We start from the raw sequence: 21,546 nt of genomic DNA on the forward strand, positions 1-21,546 counted from the left end.
ACTTCAACAATATCTATTTATTATTACTTTAACATCCTTTTACATTACATTTAATTTAACAAAAAAAATGACCAAAGTTGTCGTTTTTATTCGTTCCAAGTGAAAAGGAAAAATCTTTTCAATTTCCAGCTAATGAGTGGTTCATTAATAATTGAGGAATCATGACAGCTTCAGCACTCAGTTACAAGATTGCCCTTCTGAGATAAACAAATTCCCACCAGCATTAATTAGGTTGCCAATAAATTACTCAAAATTTTCCAGAGGATTGAAGTGCTTTTCATTTATTTTAATTTAATAAATAAAATTTCAGTATTTATTTCATTTCAATAAAAAAAGTAAATGATAGAAAGAAACATTGATGACTATGATTGGATATTTTATCTTTTATAGGGGGCCAATACATTTGTATTGATAATGTCATTATACAATATTTTTTTCTTCTAAACTACAGTGTCTATCGCAAATAATTGTTACAGCTACGACTATGATTAGATTCATTCATAATTAAAATGTACCCACCTTAATTAGGTGAAATACATTCCTCACGTCGCCGAAATTTCTTTCATTTCCTCGCAAAAAAGGGTATACATAAACGTTTGTAAAATTTGTATATTTGATTTTGGATGTGAGTTTATTATAATTAGGTCTCGAATTCAAATTCGTTTCCCAAATTTGAGAACATGGTATTAAATGAACGATAAATCATCGAACACGATATATATATTTAAAACTTCACGGGTTATAATAATCAGTGAATTAATGAAATACTAGTAAAAGATTATTTTTAATTTGATTAAATAAAACTAAATAATTAACACGAAATTATGTTCGATTTAGAAAATTTGTTCGATTTAAAAGGAAAATTTTGTCTTGATTTTTTTATATTTAAAATATAGAGTGATTTGAAAAGATTTTTAGTAGAGTAAGAAGGGTAATTATGGAATTAAATATTTTGGTGTTTTGAAAGGTAGTTATTCTAAAGCCCTCACATTTAATATAGAGATATAGATAATAGTAGAGATAGTACAGAAGTATAGATTATGTATAAAAGAACAAGAGAGGAGGGCATAATGGGAAAATGGGTGATTGGAGGGCCGTTTCAAAGGGCGAGAAGGAAGGGGAAAAGCAGTTTCCTCCTTTTTTTCAAAGTCTAATAATCAGTTTTCTTTTTAACTTTAGGAGGGGAATAAATTTACAACCCGGGGGTAAAATGGTAAAATGGGCGTGAACGGATAGAGCAGTTCTGTCGCAGTAAAAAACTCTGCTATTCTTTGGGGCTTCGCTTTTTGCGGTTACGGAATATCAGTGTTTGACTATTTTACGTACGACTTGGTTGTGTACCTCATCCTCCCAATTAAATTCAAATATGTTTATATATATATAAAAAATAACATTAAAATAGTTTCAATATTAATATTAAACTGATTCATGTGCACGATAATTAGATATTACAATGAGTCGAGTTTAAGTAAGATTTCATATCTTCCGTGTCAATCCTCATTTATTATATTTATCTTCGTTCTCACCGGGTATTCAGTTTCATCTATATCCTCATATTCGTCGTAGGATTGATATTCATAATCTACTCAAATATCATATTAACACATATAATTGTATTTTTTCAAATTTTAATTATTTCGAATAAATTATGGATATTTACTAAATTATTAAGAACAATAAGGAAAAAATATAAAAATTAGTAAATTAAATATTATATAAAAAAATAACAAATTAATATGAACAAATTATTATAACATCATTATCCAACAAAAATAACATCTCTATATTAATAATTTTCTTCATTTCATCTTACTAATATCATTCAACAAAAACATATTAGAATTAACATCATTGCCGAAAAATCATATATATATATATATATATATATAATAGGATATTCGAGTATGATATTAATAGGATTTTTTAAGACCCAACTTCATCCTCATATCTGATTATTCATTTATTTAATCGGATAAAAAATCCACGACATACCCCTTCATTCGAATCGAATATCATATTCTGGTCATGATGAAATTATCATCCTTGATAGTAAAGATTGAGTTGTTAACCTTATTTGTCCCTGAATTTACTATTTGTAGTGTACTTTCTTTTAAGCATGGAGGAATATAAATGTAGAATAATAGCTTAATAATCCAGTAATAATAATATAAAAATATATAATTAAAATTTTAAATAATAAATATTTTTTAAGTGGATATCACAACATGACTCTCTTGTAAGACGGTAACACAAATATCTATTTGTGAAACGGGTCAACCCGTACCGATATTCACAATAAAAAATAATATTCTTAGCATAAAAAGTAATATTTTTTTCATGAATGATCCAAATAAGATATCTGTATCACGAACGTCTCACACAAGTTTTTGTCTTTAATTTAATGTATATAATCGAATAAAAAATTAAATCAGCTCTAGTATCCGATCAACTTGCTGATGATAAGAGAAAACTTTATAAACTATAATATAATATTTTACGCAATGAGTAAACAAAGGTCAGTTTCATGAAAAATATAATTTCATTTTCTACACCTCATTCATTATCCATTCACATGGTATTATAGCGATAAACTATTATAGGAAAAAAGTTGACTTTTACTTATTCCTTTCGATCAGTTTTTTTACTTGTACATACATTTGTGGACATAGTAGATGGAGATGGCGATACGATTTCACTAGTAGATTTATCCGATCCATACTCGAAACAAAAATTAATAAAATCATTTTTTTCATGGGTCGAATAAAAGATCCGTCAACTAAAATTGATTTGTGATATGATCTTACAAGAGTTTTTGTGTTAGAGTAGGTCTTTTGTGAAATGATCTTACGAATCTTTATCTGTGTGACGGGTCAACCCTACCGATATTCACAATAAAAAATAATACTCTTAGTATAAAAAGTAATACTTTTTCATGGATGACCCAAATATGAAGTCCGTCTCACAAAATACAACCCATGAGATCGTCTCACACAAGTTTTTTTCCCTTTGGGTTGTTAATATAACTTGAAAATATTTAAAAGAGATGAGTTTTGATTCTCAAAATAATACTGTGCAGTAAGTTACATTATTCAATTTATTTATTTTTATTCAGTTTTAAAATGGGAATCACATGGAGGGAGTCTTTGTGTTGGGGGAAGATCTTATCCCAAAAGGATTAAATTGATTGGATGGTGGGATTTGGGGGGATGACTGGACAGATAGCAACTTGCTTCTTCTTCCGTTGCATCCAACAAAAACACCACGTCCTCAATCCTACTCACTTTGTCGCCTCCCAATATTAAGATCTTATATTTTTTCCGCATAACCAGCACGGCAGCACTATTAACAAAATGCCAAACACTGGACTGGAGATTCCAGTAACACCAACCAATCTTAGCTGAAATCTTTTTCTAACTTGATGCATATATCTATACAGAAACAATTCAAATGGTGTCCCCGCCCAAACCACACCCCCACACCCCCCACCCCGAACCCCCCCCAAAAAAAAAAAAACCCCACCCAACATTTTTCAATTGCTTACTATGTGTGAGTACAAAATTATATGAAAAAGTTTATGTCGCTGGTTCTACTCTCACTGAAATTCTGTATTAAATGCTTAGGTAAACTGGTCCTAAACATACCACGTTGATCAAAAGTCTATGCATAATATAATCCTAACAACAGAGGGTGTAAGGATCATATCCCGTATCGAATTCGAGAAGAATATTTCAACAGATCGTTAACTATATAGCTAAATGGTGTGTATTTACCATTGAATATCAAATTCTCAACTACCTCTCAAATTCTCAACTACCTCCAACTACTGTCTAATGGGCATTGCAGTTTTACAATGAAAACTTTCCTCCAATTAATTTCATTCGTGAAGGTTTAAAAGAATGGGTGATTCAATACAACTAATAATGTTTACTCGCTTCGCCAAAATTGTCTTCTTTTACATTAGCTACATATTTACCAGGTGAAACAAAGTTATCGCCTGTTACCTGAAACTGGACAGCATCAGTTTCCGTCTGATCTGTTTCTTCGTCAGTACTCCCTTTTGCTTTTGTAATCTTGGGAACCAAATGCGGGAACCCTTTCGTCTCCAATGATGATTCATCATGGGTTATTAGTTCAAATCGAACAGAACTAACCTTTCTAGCATTCCCAGCTAGTATCTGAGCCAGTTATAAGGCCATTTTCATCTCAAAGAATTTAAGATGCTTATAGTATTTAAGCTCCATCTTTGATTTCTAAGATGTTATGAAGAAGATATTGACAAGACAATACCTCAAGCTTGAAGAGTTGACTCTTCTTGTTTTCATCTTGTCGGTCGGATTCTGTTACACTATAGTCTCCTTGTTCTTCTTGGTTTGCTCTTTCAAGTATCACTTGTGTTGTCTCACCTGTCCTTGGGATGTATCCAAAAGCTTCACACACGAAGCCTGACACTGTTTCGTACTGGTGACCCTGGATAAGCAAAACATAAACACAATAGAGTTCCTTGTACGGAAGATTTTTCAATATTTCTGCACAAATCTCAATAACTTCCAATTTAAAGAACCAAGGGATGTAAGTCAACTCATGCAAAGCCAAAAGAGGATAGAAAGACCTCCGGCATTTTAATGTTAAGGTCTTCAGAAAGTTGGTCAGTGGTTGTATTAGCATCCACATCATAAACGCCCTCAGCACGCATGACGACGTAACCATTTTTTTTCCGTATTTCCTCCTGCAATAAGTAATAAAGAGCAACACTATTCAGTATTAGGACATGTTTCAATGCTCTTTCATAATAACCAACTCAAAATTTATCCTTTTAGCTTAGCAAATTTAAACTACAGGCTCTCTCATAATTGGATACTAGATCTTTTGCTACCACCGAGATGATTCAAACTCTTACCAGTATGTAATGCCTAGAGGGAAAAGTAAAACTTAGTGACAATGTGTCGAGACTCGCTGATTTACAAAGTAAGATTAAGTAAAAGAGTATGATACTACTCTTCGGAATGTACATTGATAATGACCTTGAGTGATTTGTATCGATACTTGGCTTCGAAAGCATTTAAAGTTCGAGAAAAATGAATATTTGCAGAAAATTATCTTTCACCACCAGCTGGGGGTTAAGAATTTAATACCGAGGTCATCCAGAAGGTTTCTCCCATGATAATGATGCAATAATACAAAAGTAAGAAATCAAGGTGTTTTGAGTTGAAAAGCATTCGATGGTAGATGCCACTTTCACCAGCCATCCGATACAGTACAACTATTATACATATTGGTCAGCTCAATCACTACATTTCCAGACAGAAAATAAAGCTGCCAAAGATGGTGCAAATTTATGAATGCGATCACACAAGCACATGAGTGATATAGACATATAGTAATGCCCAAAATTACAAAATGACCTTACTTTTGAATCATTTTCGTCAAAAATTTCACCAACAATTTCTTCGACGACGTCTTCAAGGGTCACTATCTATTGCAGCAAAAAATAAATGATAAATCAAATAAACAAGAATAAATCTTAGTTTTTCTGGAAAAATTGACCTACAGATGGATGATGATACTTCAAAAAATGTATACAAAGCTGAAGAATAGCTTACTCCAACAGTTCCTCCATATTCATTTAGAACTACAGCCATGTGCACCTTTCTGATGCGGAACTCTCTTAGAAGATTCCACACAGACATTGAATCTGCAATATTGCATGAATTCTGTAGATCACTCGAGCCGCTCAAGTAAATCAAAGCTATAAAACCATAGATCAAGACAAAAATCAAGATATAGTGCAACACTCTTGACTGAGCAGTATTGTAATTTGAAAAACTAACACTTGGGTAGCGGTTGGAGCTTCAAAAGCATAGAAGTGTCTTAAGAAATAACTGGTTAAGGGAAACTCGATGTTATTATCACTTTAGCTGTATCATCAACATCGGGATATGATTCTTATAGATTAAAAAGGCAACACAGTGAAGTCATGCAATGTTATAAACTGCTGTTATTTGTTGAACTTGAATCCTTATAGTTTTCCGAAATATACGGAATCTTGAAATCTTTTTAAATATGGAATCTAGAATTCCCATTCAAATGTTAATATCATGATTAAAAAGCTTGGAGTTTACCAGGAACAAAGTATGCTGGTTTATGTGCCATGTCTCCCACAACTGAACTTTCCAAAAGTTCCCCCTTCAAAACCAAATAGAATATCATTCTCCATGCTCTGATAATTAAGTGGCCAGTGAGAAAATATGAAAGAAACACATTCTGAAGAAATAAATATGCATTAGAAATGAATTGACCTTCTGCACATAATCCAGAAGATCCATCGCATATGCAATACCAACAATATTGTCAATGCGCTCCTCAAAGACAGGAACCCTGAAAGCAAGTGCGTTTATTAGGTGGATCTTAGCATGAAAAACGAGTAAAAAAGGCAAGCAATACCTGGAATACTGATGATGAATCCATGAATTGTGGAAATCGACCAATGTTGAACTAGCATCAATAGCAATGACATTGACAAGAGGCGTCATGACCACTCGAACATGTGTATCTTTTATTTCTAAAACATTTTCAATCATATCCTGTCAAAGATCATTCCAATAACTCTTACATACAGCATTGTGAAAATGATACATTATATAGACTCCAAAGATACAATATACAGTTTCATCGGTTCATAAAAAGAACCATCAAGTATAAAGAGAACAAATTTCTATTTTGTACAACATGGTTAACAAAGTGCTGTATCTTCATGTGTCAACAGTATTAGTTAATGGACAATTTTGCAAAACCCATTTAATCACCTGTTCTTCCTCCTCGATTGCCCCACTCAATTCTGCTCCTCGTAACATCAATTTCAGTTCCTCTTCAGTTACATAAGGCTCACTAATATATCAAAGAAACAGGTAAAGCATTAGCGCAAAAAATAAAAATCATGTAGAATGTAGTGCATCAGAGTTAAGAGACCATAATTATCAAGTCCACACATTCCAAATATCATATTATACAAAATAGAAAACATTGGACAAGACAAGAAAACCACACCTTCTCCCTTTAAAACCTAGCAGTTTCAACATCCCCATTGACAAAAATGTAGCGATTCTTCCTACAGGATATAAGACTAAAGAAAGCCACGCGACTGGCCTGACCTAATGGCATCAGAAAGCACACATCATTATAAGTGTCTCTTGCATACATACACGGTACCATAAATGCCTTTATTTTACATTCCTCAATAAAATAGACTTAATTCTCAAGCTATGCGCCAGAAGATTACTTACCACAAACCTAGCAACCTCAGTGGCATTGTGAACAGCTATACTTTTTGGTGTAATCTCAGTGAGGAGCAAAACTGCAACCTGAGGTTATTGACAATTTCAGGCATAGCAAGCTTGTTAAGGGAAAACTGAACACTCATCACACGTCAAGGTGAGATCAAGTTTTATTTTATGGCACAACATCATCGCAAAAAGAAGCCAACAGAGGTGGAACTTCTTAAAACATAGCTACAGAGGAATTTTTACATTTTTAAGGGAAAATATGACCAACAGTCCACACAAATGATCATGACAAAAGGTTTATTTGATTTCATACTTTAGGAAGGAAACTAATATGATGTTGACAAGTAGAGGCATTGTTTGATCATTCCAAAAAAAAGGGATGAAAAATGGCACAATGCACACATTCTTCATTAAAAGTTGTAAAAACCAAACATCCTTTTGTAGCCTAGTTGCACAAAGATGGCAAAAACCAAGCATCATTACAGAATTGTAGAATGGCCCTCTAGAGATTTGTCTTGCTTTTAATGGATGAAAGCAAATTACTTAATCTCAGTCTAGAAGATAAGAAATAATTGCTCAAGTCTAGACATACTGTCATAACTCCAGTAGCAGCACTAACACCAGCTTCACCAAACATTGTTGTTGCAGCTTCAGTGACCAATGCCGTAGCACCAATATTTACAACTCTGAGTAAATTAAATATCTACTGTTAAAAGATGGTTTAGATTCCAAAAAATAAACCAGAGTTAAGTTAACATAACAAAAGCAATACGTGGTGCCAATAAGGATAGTTGTCAGGAACCGAGTAATATCATTCCGCAGCATTTTAAAGACACCATTATCAGACTCTTTTTCAGCCAATTCCCGCACCTGACATATTAAAAACCTTTTAGATTAACTATATTTAGCTTTCTTGCTTCACCCTGATGAAAGTAGTGGATGACAATTACACCAAATATACAGAAACTACCTAAAAATAGGTCAGAGTAACTGAAATACATTCTTGTCTGGGAAAAAAGGGTGGTCAAATTGTACTTCCATTACTTAGGATACAATCTTTTCCTGACTGTGTGTGACCTTAGTTATTCCTTAAGCCCATCCATTAGTTAAAAACAGAAATTTGTAATTACGGGTTGCATCTAGATCTAGGGAAAAAAATATAATCAATATTACCTATAAACAATAGCTGAGTTTCTGTGACAAGAAACAAATGACACATAGCTTCACCTTTGATGAATGAGATCAATGTACCTAACAATTAGTCAACTTTTCCAAAATGGACAAGTAGACCCCATTCAGTTTGTTAAAGCAGAGATACAATTTCATTTCAACCATGTCAGGATATCGAGTCATAGTCAAAACGGTTTCTTATTACTTGACAACAAAAACAATAATATAGCCGTGTCTGGTGAAGTCAAAATTGTATTTACCACCTGCACACAGCAGCTGAAAGGAATATCGCTGTAACATCAAGATGGCTTGGCAAAAAGTATATCCAGATTTAAATACAAAACCATTGGCATTTCCTTGGGGACGAAAAATATAGGGAAATAATAATTAGCTCATCCGCAATCCCAATTCCAATACCTTCCAAGGCCACAGAGTCGTAATCGAAGTCTCAGCCATGGAAAAAAACGCTGAGAGCCCCAAAAGCGTCGCAAGAATCAAACCATGCTCTTTGACAAGCGTCAAAACCTGCATAATCGTAGGCCACGAGGTCCTCAACGCCAACAAACCCCGCTCCCAGACCTTATAACCCGAACTCCTAACCCCTTCCAGTGCCACCACTCTTCGGCAACCCAGTATCACCACCACCCCAATTGCCGCAGCCACAACCGCCGATCCTTTTCTCCCCCAAAATGAAGCTGAAACATCCACATCATCGCTCCCATCATTAGCAAAACATCTAGTTTCCACGGTCCGTAAATACAATGGAGATTTTTTAGATGAATCGAAAAGGAGGAAGCAAGAATTGTACGGCCGAGTACAAGTGATGTCACAACCGACAGTTTTGAGCAAGAATCTTGAGGACATATTTAATCTAGGATTGCTGATGACGAGAAATGATGAATCCGAACTGTTAATGTATGCAGCCCGACTCACGAGCACGTTTCCCGGCATGGCCGCGGATATTGAAGCTGCATCCATGTAATTACTACTTCGCGAACAATAAAAATTAAACATCGAACACACAATGAAGAATAATTAAGCACATCTAGGGTTTTATACGAGGTTTGAAGAGGTGAATTGTAGCAGACGAGAAGGCCATCATCGTGTCGGAGAGCGGCTACTGTGGAGCTCTTCTTTTCTATTTTTGTTTGAAATGACATATTTACCTCTCCATCGTTAGTGGCACGCCCACAGCCCACAAGTCCCTCCAAAACAATTAAAAAAAAAAGTCGCTCTATCTTATTGGATAAGCTCTCATTTTTGATATAGGCTTTTTATAAGTAATGTTTTCATGATAAAATTGTTATATTATATAATATTTTAAAATTTCAATATAGATATATATAAATAATAAAAGTTTAAAATTTTTAGCAATATATATACATTCAAATATAATTATATCTAAATTTTGTAAATAAAAAATAAATCAAATTAAACTTTTAACGCTATTAAAATGATATTTTCAACAAAATTTAAAATCATTTTATGATCGGTCCGACCGATTCTTGATTGTTTTGACCAGTAAATCATTTTATAAGCCTGGGCCAGATCAGAAAATGATCGATTCACGGTCGAACCGGCATGTTCGATCCTATTTTAGAACACTTCTTATAACCTTTCTTTATTCTCTATGGTTTTGATTAGCGCCGACTTGAGTATCAAAGAGTTTTCGTCGGACACTCCCCGACACTTCTAACATTCTATATGTATGACGCGGTCACGCAGATATTGATATACTATTTTTTTCTTAGGATTTTTAGGTGCGACTTCTGCAGACCTAAATCCAAAGCTCCTGCTACATCCTTAATACAAAACTGCAGACCTAGGTCCAAAGCTTCTGCTATAACCTGAATTCCCTTAATACAAAACTAACAACGCTGAAACAATGTCCATATATTGGATGTGATGAAATTGTATACCCAATAAGTCATATCAAATAAACTATATATATATATATATATATATATATTAATTTAGAATACAACCTAATCAAACATAGAAGATTTGATTATTCATAGAATTTGGCAAAAAATGTTGAAATTCTTCCTAGGGCTTCCACACAAAGATGCCCCATTTCTTCCATTTGCCAAATCTTGCACTTTGAAAGCAAACCCAATTTCAATAACAATATTCATACATTAGTAAAAGGATTTTTCCCGTGATAATGTACCCCACCCAGCAGCAACAAACTTGAATTCTTGCATAAATATTTGGGAGATGCCAGTTTCATCATCATCATAGCTCCTTATTCCTGAACATTTGTAAGATTTTCATGACAGGAAGTCGATCTCATGCTATATTCCGCTACGAGCTTCGAGAATGAACATGATTTGACCTCGAGCAACTTTCCGGGAGTATCATACTCCTTCAAGAGTCCTGCACCAGAAAATCAGCGAGCAAACATCAAGAGGAGATGCTGACAAAAGTTCGAAGCAGTTGTGCCATACAGTGATCTAATAATGCTACTCGAGAACGGACGTTTTCCTGTGTGCGATGGTGGTCGACTGGTCGAGTTAGTGAACTGCTGCTTCAGGGTTTGCTGAATCAGGTTATCTGTTGCTGTGGCCTCGTCGAGCACGAGGACCTGGCTTTTCTTTAGCAGAACACGTCCCAGACAGACTAGTTGCCTCTGGCCAACGCTCCAGTTCTCTCCATTTTCGGATACTGAAATGGTGGTTACAATTCAAGAAACAATGCATCGATGATCAGTAAACACCACGGAGGATTTTAGCCACCACAAAACTATCTCACGAACACTTCATGAAACGTTGTTACTAAAATAATATTAGAATCAGGTGATCAAAAGTTCAAGACCCCTACTGCACAATCTCCTTTATATCGCAAGCATTGGATTTCTATTTCAGGGACTTTTGAAGAAAATGATTTTTGACCAAAATGGAAAATTTTGGAAGTAAGGTCGGTTTAAGACGTAAACATGAATTTATCAACCAATTCAAGTACAATTTTTAATGACGACAAATGTGAGCGAGGGCTCTCCGCTGTTTCTCTGTCTGATGTTAACGTTCTCCCCAGCTATTCGTTGTATCAAGAACTCACTCTCCTTGTATTCAAAATATGATCTCTTTATTGCCGATTATATTGTTTCTCGTCTTCTGCTGTATCACAGCACCACTTGTTGAGGCAACTTAGATTGGAATTTCTGCTTGCATTTTATTTTCTGGTCTATGTCCCAGAACATCATATTTTATTTTTGCAATCCACTATTATTTCTTTTGGGATTGGTTGACAGAAACATCTAAGTTGTGTCAATCTCTTTTATCATGTTTTAACTCGAGCACGTTCTTTCTTGATTTGTGTTCGGCAGGATGATCTTATTGGCAATGGAAAGGATACAGTCAGCTTTAGCTACCCAACACTGATCTGATGGGAATGAGATGTATAACAGTCTGGCGACTTAGATTGTTGGGATCAAGTCTATTTTTTGTTGTTCAGAGAACTAAAATCCAAAACTCTGAATCCATTACTTACATGTATTATATAATATTTTATGTTAATTAAAATAAATTTTAAGTTCAATCATTATACTAATAATATTGAGCTAAAATTGTTTTATCCCCTTACAAATAAAGTAAAATCAAAGCTCAAACATAATATCCTACTAGCATAATTATATTTTATATAAAAATTTAACATACATGGTTTAAATATGTAAAAGGTTTCACATGTACATATTTTGATTATTTATCGCACACCAATCAAATCATTTAATTCAAATTACAATCATCATCATTCATATATCTATTTTATTTGTAACAATTAATAACTGAAAAGGTAAAATCGTCATTTACAATGGTAATACTACAGTTCCTATGGTTAGAGCCACAGGCAAGCAGAAATAACATCTCGGTTCTATGATCATTGTTGCTCTGCTCCAAGTCATCAATTAGAAATGAAGGATCCATATATTATCTGAAACCTAGTCTAAGAGGATTTGCACAAATACAGTCCTATAAGCACTACTTTGTTTAGTATACTCCGAAACATGTCCGTCCATCCGTCCACAAAAGCCTAGAAGAAAATTGAAGCATAAATTATAGTTGTATCTAAACAGTAGCAAACAATAGTAAGGTAAGAAATATTTGATACGACAAGAATAAGGGGACATAGTCCAACGTTTATATCTCCACATAACATGACAGAACTAACAAGCTGATAAGACAAGAACAAGTGGACATAGTCCAAAGTTTATATCTCCACATAACATGACAGAACCAACAAGCTGATAAGACAAGAAAAAGTGGACATAGACCAAAGTTTATATCTCCACATAACATGACAGAACTAACAAGCCCATATAAGGAGCAATCTAACAGCTTTGATGCCTATGTGAATAGGAGAACTCAGTTCTCTTTTACAAGCATAGAGAAGTTCTACAGTCTAAATAAAACAAATACAAGTGTAGTCACTCTAAATAACATAATCAGACCACTCAGATATATCTGATGTGTGGTCCATTGTCAAGCTAGGTATTTTATCTAGCTTAATTGGATTATCCTTCCCTCCAATCAATCTAGCAGGGTTTCCTACAGCAGTCGTTCTAGCAGGCACTTGCTTTAACACCACAGATCCTGCACCAATCTTAGCCCCGTCTTCAATTTTAACATTTCCCAAAACACAGGTTCCTGCACCAATTAAGACACCATCGCCGATCTTCGGGTGCCGGTCACCAGAGGCCTTCCCAGTGCCACCTAAAGTCACATTATGTAAGATTGATACATTATTCCCAATTACTGCGGTTTCTCCAATCACAACTCCTGTCGCATGATCGAGCAAAATTCCCCTACCAATCTTGGCTCCTGGATGAATATCTACCGCAAAAACTTCGGACACTCTATTTTGTATCACCAGGGCCAAGATTTTCCTCCCTTCAGTCCATAAATTATGAGCTATCCTATGAGCCTGGCATGCCAAGAATCCTTTGAAATTCAAGAAGCAGTGAGCGTAGCTGATACAAGCTGGGTCCCTTTGCTTAACTGCCTTCAAATCATCATGAGCTGCTATCATGATTTCTTGATCCCCCACGAGAACCCCCAGGAAAATATCATAAAGGGTACAGCTAGGCAAACTAGAATCGCTCAATTTTATAGAAAGATGATTCGCTAGGGCACTCTCCATGGATCCATGAGACAAAATTGAACGAAAGTACCAATTTGACAGAATGGGCTCCTGTTCAACATCTGACCTAGCTTCGTCCTTCATCCGTAGCCATAAATCACCAATCTTTTCATCAGGGTCCACGTTCGTTTCTTCCAAAACAGTGTGTGTGTTCGTGCGGAGGATATTCGACGTTTTCCCCGGAATGGGTACGCAAGAAACAAGATCGGGGAAATTGGGTCTGCAGTATTTTACATAATCGCTGAAATCACGATCATCAATCTTTGGATTGGTCTGGGAATTTTCTGTTCTGGAGGAGCGTAGACAAGTGGACATGGTGTAAGCGTAGAGCTTCGGAGGCCTGAATAATGGCTGATGCAACAAAAATGGGTATCGAAGAGAATTTGTGGACATAGATATGAGGGCGAAGGGAATTATAATAAGAATCGGAGTGAGGAGAGAGATTTATAGAGGCAGAGAAGTGGACAAAGAGAGAGAACTATATCTTTCTTGCACGACAATTTACTTGAAATTTGCAGATTGAAAACAAAATGCAAATTAATTACACCGATTCATCGTGTTCCTCGTTACAATTTATTTAAATTTATATCGAAGAACAAAACAAATCTCACAATATAATTTTTGAATATTGAATGTCGGAGATTTAATAAAATTAAATTTATAAATCATGCGATTAAATCAATATATCATAACACTTCAAGAATTCATATTGAATTATCAAAAAACATAAATAAGAGTAAATACGTATAAGAATCAACTGATTGATCTAGCATCAGAGTTATGGATCTTATAAGACAACAGAGAATTGACCATTTATTCTTGTGAAGAAGAGAGATCTAGAATATGTGTGCCGTATATACTCTGTGTCTTGGGGGACCATAACTTTAGGGATCTTCGACCCATCATAGAAGAGTTAATTGTGCTGGATTTCTATATATAAGGTAGACCATACTAATTTATTTAATACTTTGGAAACTTATAATTAATTGAATGAGCTTATTGAATTCTTTATTAGATTGATTTTTCGTTTATAATTAATTAATTATGTGAGCCCACAAGATACTTCAAACATTGAACAAAAGATTTATTAATGTAACAAAAAAATTACCTTGAGTTCGGTCTAGTGAGAAAATCTTCAACACCTTAAGGCTCGGGTCAAATGTATTGGGGCCGGGCCGGATCTGCATAGATCAACAGCTGTTAGGGGGCGTCATGAGTGTTTTTGTCATGACTTCTCCGATATTTAAATCAGATACTCAAGAAAATATAGACGAAAAGTGCAAGAATAAGTAATGTTGAGTGTGAACAATGTTGAAAGGTCCCGAATCATAACGCATACATGAGTATTTATAGGTTTACTCGACCCTACCCCTGCTGGCAGTGCCCGCAAGGGTCGATCCAACGGCTCGAATTTTTCTGAGTCAATTTTTTTTTTACATGGAGGTGGGCCCGGATCACTCATGTGGAATGATCCGGGCCGTTCATTGCCCGTGCAGGCAGCACGGGTCAGGGTGAAACAATCCGTATTTATAGGCGGTAGGAGAATTAAATTACCTTATTGAGCAATAACCTCAGTTAGGTAAATAAGTTGTTATCGGATTTACACTGACACGTATAACATTTTGGCAGCTTTAAGTGTATCCCAAGATCATCGGGATTTCTTTCCTTCTTTAAAGATTCATATGTGTGTTCCATCTTTACAAGGATCGGGTATATTAACTTATGAGTTGTTGGTGGGGCTCAGGTAGGGTTTGAAGAGGGGTCGGACGCCCCGTCATACCACCCTCCCCGACCATCGGCCCGAGCTAGTCTAGTCTCTCCTTGGCCGAGCAGAAGTTATTTCCTTACCCCTAGGTTCAGGTAGGGGACATGCTTCTTGACGGAGACGGGTCAGTACTTGTAGGGAATTGAGATAGGTCAGATCACATGGGGTCGGTTGCTCTTCTAATGGTGCTCGGGTTGGAAATTGAGAGAGGTTGAACCACATGGGGTCTTATGCTTTTCTGATAATGCTTGGGTAAGAAATTGGATTGTTGAGGGAAGAGCAAGGTGTTGGAGTAGATGTCATGTAAACCAACGGTTGACTAGAGAATTTATCGACTCAGTTGTAATAAATAGTCTTTATTTTAATATGATTTACGTTTCATGGTTTCATTTCACTTTATCTCATATTCGTTCAATCGATATAGCATTGATTATACTTTAATACAAATGAATCTTAATTCGATCTTGAAACTCATTTGTAAATACTATATATTCTTAATTTATTTCTAGTCAATTCACCGGCCTAAAAACAAGGATAAAGGCCGCTTGAGCTTGAAACTAGCATATGTGATCTTGTGTACCGTGTTTCAAGGTAATGGAATAGAGATGTCCAATCATGCAGATGAGTAATCATATAATGATTGTACCGAACAACCATCCCTCAGACTTTTCAAGTGGTTATCATTCATCGAGAGAAAAAGTCTATGGTTGTGATTGTACATAATTAGTCCTTATGACTCGGGACAACACTGAGTATCTACATAGTATGATTGTGTTTTGACTCGTTTACCGACTCCGCGAGGGTCATAAGGTGACGAGGTTAGGTAGGTGAAATTGCGACATGTGTAGGAACCAGTGCGTTGTAGTCGGGAATTCGCCTCTCACCTACGGATGTGGATATCCTTTGTGATGTAACGAAATAGTAGTACATGAAATCTCTGGCAAGAGTGTCAGATGTGCATTAGAGACAAAGGTTCTCTAGTTGTGCATGTGATGACACTATGAATATTTCATGATTGTATCAAATAGCTATCGAATCTAATATGCAACCCTCGATGAACCAATGGTTGCAGATTCGATCGGGATATATGAGATGAATGGACCGTACTGTACGTTAATCATAATTGATTGGTTCTTGCAGGCACTATCAGTGATACCTAGAGAATCATGGGGCGATGCTACTAGAAACTCTTACCATTATTCAATGGGATTAATCAGGAAATGATTTCTGACATTCTCATGATCAAATGTTTACGTATGGAATGAGGCAAATTAGGGTAAGTCCGAATAAAGGAAAATGTCTCGAATCACAAAGAGTTGTTAACCCGCGGCTAGCTATATCTCTGAATCATTAAGGGTCAGACAAGCACTGGATCATTTGTTCTCGTTGAGACAATAAATTCAACTCTTTGAATTTATATAAAATTACGAGATAGTAAATTTAATGAGTTGAATTTATGATAATTAAAATTGGAGATAATAAATTCAAGAAGATGAATTTATGAAAAATTGAGAATTTAAAATATTAAATTCAGTGGTTGAGTTTATGAAATATTAAATTAAATGTAGTGAGAAATATGTGTAATGAGCTTGTAAGGAGTATAAATCCAACATGTTAAATAATTAAAGTTGTTAATGAACTTTAATATATTTAAGTAAACTAGTTGGACTAGTCCAATTAATTAACTAAGTCAATTAAATTTGATTAAAAACTCTTAACTCATAATTAAGGTAATTATGTTAACGATTCATATTATAGTAAGGAGACCATTAACCCTACCCTCCACTACTCATCAATTTCGAAAATATCTCTCCTCCTCTCTCAAATTTTTCGGCCACTTCATAAAAGAAAAAGGGTTTGAGCCGTCTTTGAATTTTTTTTTTTATCTCAAACGATAAATCTCTTCTAAATTTCTAGTGCAATAATTAGAAAAAGAACAAAAATTCTAGTCGCGGACTCGACATGATAATTGAAGAAATGAGTTCAAGAAGATTGTTCGTAAGGAATACTACAAAAGCTATATCCGTTAATCCCGGAATAGTTGGTGTCGAGTGGTAAATTCACTAAAAGTAAATTCATAAACACTCTATGAATATTTCTATTGTTTAAATCATACGAGTGTCCAAATACATTATCGGAAAATCAAATAATTTTTTTAAAAAACCTTCCGCTGTATTTTTTGAAACGAGAAAACCGATTATCCAACAGAAGGTTGTCCTCTTCTCATGATACTGCTCTTCCATGGTCGTTACGGGGTAAGCAAAGAAAGAACATAGTTTTGTTCGAGAAAAAAACATAACTCATTTATGGGCATCAATAATCAAACATTAATAATAGTTAAAAAAAGTAGATAAAAAATTTATCTGTATAACTATTTTCTGATTCTTTGAATCACGACTTTCAAAAGTATCATGATAATTCAACATAAAAACTTTTGAAATTACCAATGTTTCTATAATATATAATATATAAAATTCCGTATGTCGGTTGTCCGACAGCTTTTTTTTTAATATAACGAATAACACACAACTGTTATTCTTGGAACTTACACTTAGAACAATAATTTGAAAACTTCTTAATCAAGTAAACATGTCGATAATTTCAAATACTTTATTGATAAAGGTTGGATTTCAAATGATTTAATATTGTTGGGCACACGCTTGCGATTGGTTTGTCCGAAAACAAGCGACGTTAGAAGCTTAAATCAATTACTGCATTTCTAACAATAAATAATGCTCTGAGACAAAAACTAACTGTGAGACGGTTTCACGGGTCGTATTTTGTGAGACAGATATCTTATTTGGGTCATCCATGAAAAAATATTACTTTTTATGCTAAGATTATTACTTTTTATTTTGAATATCGGTAGGGTTGACCTGTCTCACAAATAAAGATTTATGAGACCGTCTCACAAAAAATCTACTCATGCTTTGAATTGTCTTTTTTGTTATACATTAAACCTATCGTTTTTCATTCACAATGATTGAATGGATACGAGCAGTTTGTGGTCGGATTATAAGGGTCCACGATATAGTGGCATCCGAAAAAGTTGACAATACTTGTTAAATGTGCGACATTAGTTGGATTCACATTGATAATTGTATGTACATTTTTTCTGTGTGGGCATTGATTTTGTAATATCATATTGGGTGTTTATAAAATTTATAATTTATGGTATATCGTCTTTATTAGAATTTAATATAATGAAATAATATATTTTTTAGAAGGGTTAAAAATGGGTGAGATTATGTTGCACACGTCTTCAACTCATATTTTCTATTTTTCATCATCTATTCTCCAAAATTCTTTAACTCATATCGTCTATAGTTACTAAATAATCAATTTTTTTATTTAAATAATTACACAATGTATCGTATAACTGAACTTTATTAATTCGATAAGGTTGAAATAATACATTTATTTGTAGTATTGTTTGTTTTCTGTCCAAAAAATCGCATGTTTGTCAAGTAAAATTAATTCGATAATAAGTGTATGTAATAAATTATATTATGTATTTTTTTAGTCAAGACCTTGTTAATTATTTCCATTCGGTGTTTAATATAAATAGTAAAATTATAATAAATTAATGAAAATAATAAAACAAATCTAATAAATAAATTAAAAAGAGATAAAAATAAATAAAGTGGTTGGTACTTACCAAACAAAATTTTGTTACGTGACGCACTATGCGAGTTTAGTGCACTGCTAGTACAGATTCTATCTGGACCACGTTATCCTTGTACTACTCATATCACTACTTTAATATTTTATATTGAATTCGCGAAATATTATAATATAAACGGTCCAAAAAAAGTAATACTCTTAGCATAAAAAGTTATACATTTTCATTGATGACCCAAATAAAATATTCGACCCACAAAATTGATCCGTGAGATCGTTTCACAAGAGTTTTTTTGTGAATTGATAATGATAAGATGTAAGACAAGATTTGTTTGATTGACTTGTAAAGATTTCCCGAAGACTACAGAAAACATAATGCTTATATTATTCAGAGATGATATCAGTTGTTATACCAAACTTTAAAGAAGAAAAAACCTAGTCATCTATTTGTGTTGACAATTGCTACAACAAGAATAAGTCAACACCACTATACTCATTCCGTTTTTTAGAGTTTCAATTGCTAGATGTGTACACACATTCAAAGTTTCCTCAAATCATTACTCGATAGAGGAATGAGTCGTTTTGAGAGATAACAATCTGCATTATTAAATAGAGTTGGATCGAGACGGAGTTGAAGATGAGTGATGAGTTGAACATGTTCAGCAGATTTCATTTGCCAAATAAAAATGTTTATTATCCATTAGCAAAATAAACAACAATAAAGAACAAATCACTGATACCACAACATACCACATATTTAATTAGTATCAGAGCGGATCCTAAATTTTTTGTGCTATTATATTTGCAGGCATGGATATTGGACGAGAAGATGGTTCTATCAAATTACCATTATTGGAAGGCCAGCATGAGAGTGTTCCTCAAATCAATTGATGAAAAGGTGAGATCAATTGTGACTGGATGGACACCCCAATGAACAAGGAGGATCTTAAGATGAAAGAAGACGAGACTATAAAGTATAAATGACTTCAATACCAAACTATGTGACATTGCATATGAGATCTTTAATTTAGCTATAAAATACTCGGATACTAAACTTCTACGACAAACCGATTTGATGTAAAAGTGATGGTCATCGAAGAAGCAACATAGATGTTATGGGATCTTTATTGACTCGTGAAATGAAGTTCAAGCGCATGAAAAAAGACACGAGAATTTCTTAATTTACAAGCATCTTAGGACATCGATGTATGTGGAAATGATGATCAACTGATTAAATCAGTGTAATATTTGGCCAAAAACTTGAGTGAAATGTATGTAGTTGAAGTGGAAAAATAAAGATAAGTATTATATTTTTTAATAAATCTTAAAATTTTGATAATTTCAGAAAGAGAAGCAAAGCAATTCAATGTATGAATGTGATGGATTTGCCAATGTTCAAGCCAAATGCACCAACACTGTGATAGGCTCATAATAGTTGTCAATTTTTGTTGTCATATCTCTCATTGTTACCATTTTCAACGTGCTTAATTGACACATTTTTTGTGTTTTATTGTAGGATGAAGTTTTCTGCTCTTGCGATAAATTTGAGCTAAAAAAAGAATTCTCCAATCCAATCACCACAACTCACGAAGAGAGAAGAAGAAAAAGGCTCAAGAATTTCTCACCTCCTTTCCACACTTTTAGGCTAAGTTTTATTTTTGATTCAAGGGATATTTTTACTATTTCGATTTATCACTGTGAGGCTTTTTGTGCTTCAATTTAATATTTGTGTTTGTTCAAGTATTTGTTGATTTATGATTTATTTATATGAAAGTTGTATCTCGGTTAATCTGACAATTTAATTTGATATATAATTTTCTACTGCTATCCATGAATTCAGTGATCCGTAATTGTCATGAACGATTGGTATATGAGTAGCGATAGATTAGGTGTGTTGTGCTATCATAGCATATTTAATCTAAATAAATCAACGAAACTCAATCTATCAATTGCAGCTATCTCGGTTGTTAGATTTAGGATTAACTGTTTTCATAAAAAGAAAATGCTATTTTTAATTAATATGAAACACTATCGTCCCCAGTTGATTATTGATAAGTTTTGACCGGATGCTGGGTTTGGTCAATTAATTTAGAAAAACACAAGAATTTTAGCGGCTATCCCTATTATTCTAAGGTTAATTGCTTGGAATAACATGAATAAATGATTTGTTAGCCGATGAACAGTGATATAATTAATTAGTAGAACCTCCCTTGAATCAGTATTTTCTCGTAATAAATTCTTCACTTTATTCTCGTCGATTAATTTTCAATTCTAGATTTAGTATTTTTCTTGCTTGGTAATTTTAGTTTAGGTTATTTTATTTAGTAATTATCAAAACAAATCCCCCCTTTTTTATTTTCATTATCAAAAGAAATAAATCTACCGTTCCCTGTGGATTCGACCCTACTCACCATTATACTCATTATTATTTAAAAGAGTAGGAATTAATTTGGTGGTCAACGACAGCACACCACACTGTCAAACAAATAAGCAAGCCTTGATTACCACTTGGAGTGGCGTGGAATATGATCGTAGTTAAGAAGAATACATGATCCACGGATCCAACCTAAACTC

The 21,546-nt window shown here is 34.1% G+C and overlaps 2 protein-coding genes across 2 annotated transcripts; both read right to left on the bottom strand.

Moving 5' to 3' along the window:
• Positions 1 to 3,780: 3,780 nt before the first annotated feature.
• LOC142522566 (putative DUF21 domain-containing protein At3g13070, chloroplastic) lies at positions 3,781 to 9,633 on the bottom strand. Its single transcript, XM_075626028.1, has 14 exons — positions 8,868 to 9,633; positions 8,053 to 8,150; positions 7,873 to 7,966; positions 7,281 to 7,358; positions 7,045 to 7,148; positions 6,804 to 6,885; positions 6,442 to 6,581; positions 6,297 to 6,375; positions 6,120 to 6,183; positions 5,601 to 5,692; positions 5,408 to 5,473; positions 4,610 to 4,726; positions 4,288 to 4,467; positions 3,781 to 4,175 (listed from the first exon to the last, which is right to left on the bottom strand). Exons 1-14 carry the CDS (start codon positions 9,462 to 9,464, stop codon positions 3,915 to 3,917), a joined length of 2,052 nt encoding a protein of 683 aa, XP_075482143.1. The 5' UTR covers positions 9,465 to 9,633; the 3' UTR covers positions 3,781 to 3,914.
• A 2,991-nt stretch (positions 9,634 to 12,624) lies between these two features.
• LOC142522907 (serine acetyltransferase 1, chloroplastic-like) lies at positions 12,625 to 14,083 on the bottom strand. The gene has a single exon (XM_075626488.1). The coding sequence runs from the start codon at positions 13,977 to 13,979 to the stop codon at positions 12,879 to 12,881; it is 1,101 nt and encodes a 366-aa protein (XP_075482603.1). The 5' UTR covers positions 13,980 to 14,083; the 3' UTR covers positions 12,625 to 12,878.
• Positions 14,084 to 21,546: the final 7,463 nt, after the last annotated feature.

The sequence above is a fragment of the Primulina tabacum genome, chromosome 13, assembly GCF_025594145.1.
Source record: "Primulina tabacum isolate GXHZ01 chromosome 13, ASM2559414v2, whole genome shotgun sequence".
Classification (NCBI taxonomy): domain Eukaryota; kingdom Viridiplantae; phylum Streptophyta; class Magnoliopsida; order Lamiales; family Gesneriaceae; genus Primulina; species Primulina tabacum.

Excerpts from the sequence above, each read along its gene's own strand:
- LOC142522566 (XM_075626028.1), bottom strand. The coding sequence starts at position 9,464 with ATGTTTAATTTTTATTGTTCGCGAAGTAGTAATTACATGGATGCAGCT. Across the intron at positions 8,151-8,867 it reads CGACTCTGTGGCCTTGGAAG|GTGCGGGAATTGGCTGAAAA; the intron begins GTATTGGAATTG and ends TTAATATGTCAG. Across the intron at positions 7,359-7,872 it reads CTGCTACTGGAGTTATGACA|GTTGCAGTTTTGCTCCTCAC; the intron begins GTATGTCTAGAC and ends CAATAACCTCAG.
- LOC142522907 (XM_075626488.1), bottom strand. The coding sequence starts at position 13,979 with ATGTCCACAAATTCTCTTCGATACCCATTTTTGTTGCATCAGCCATTA.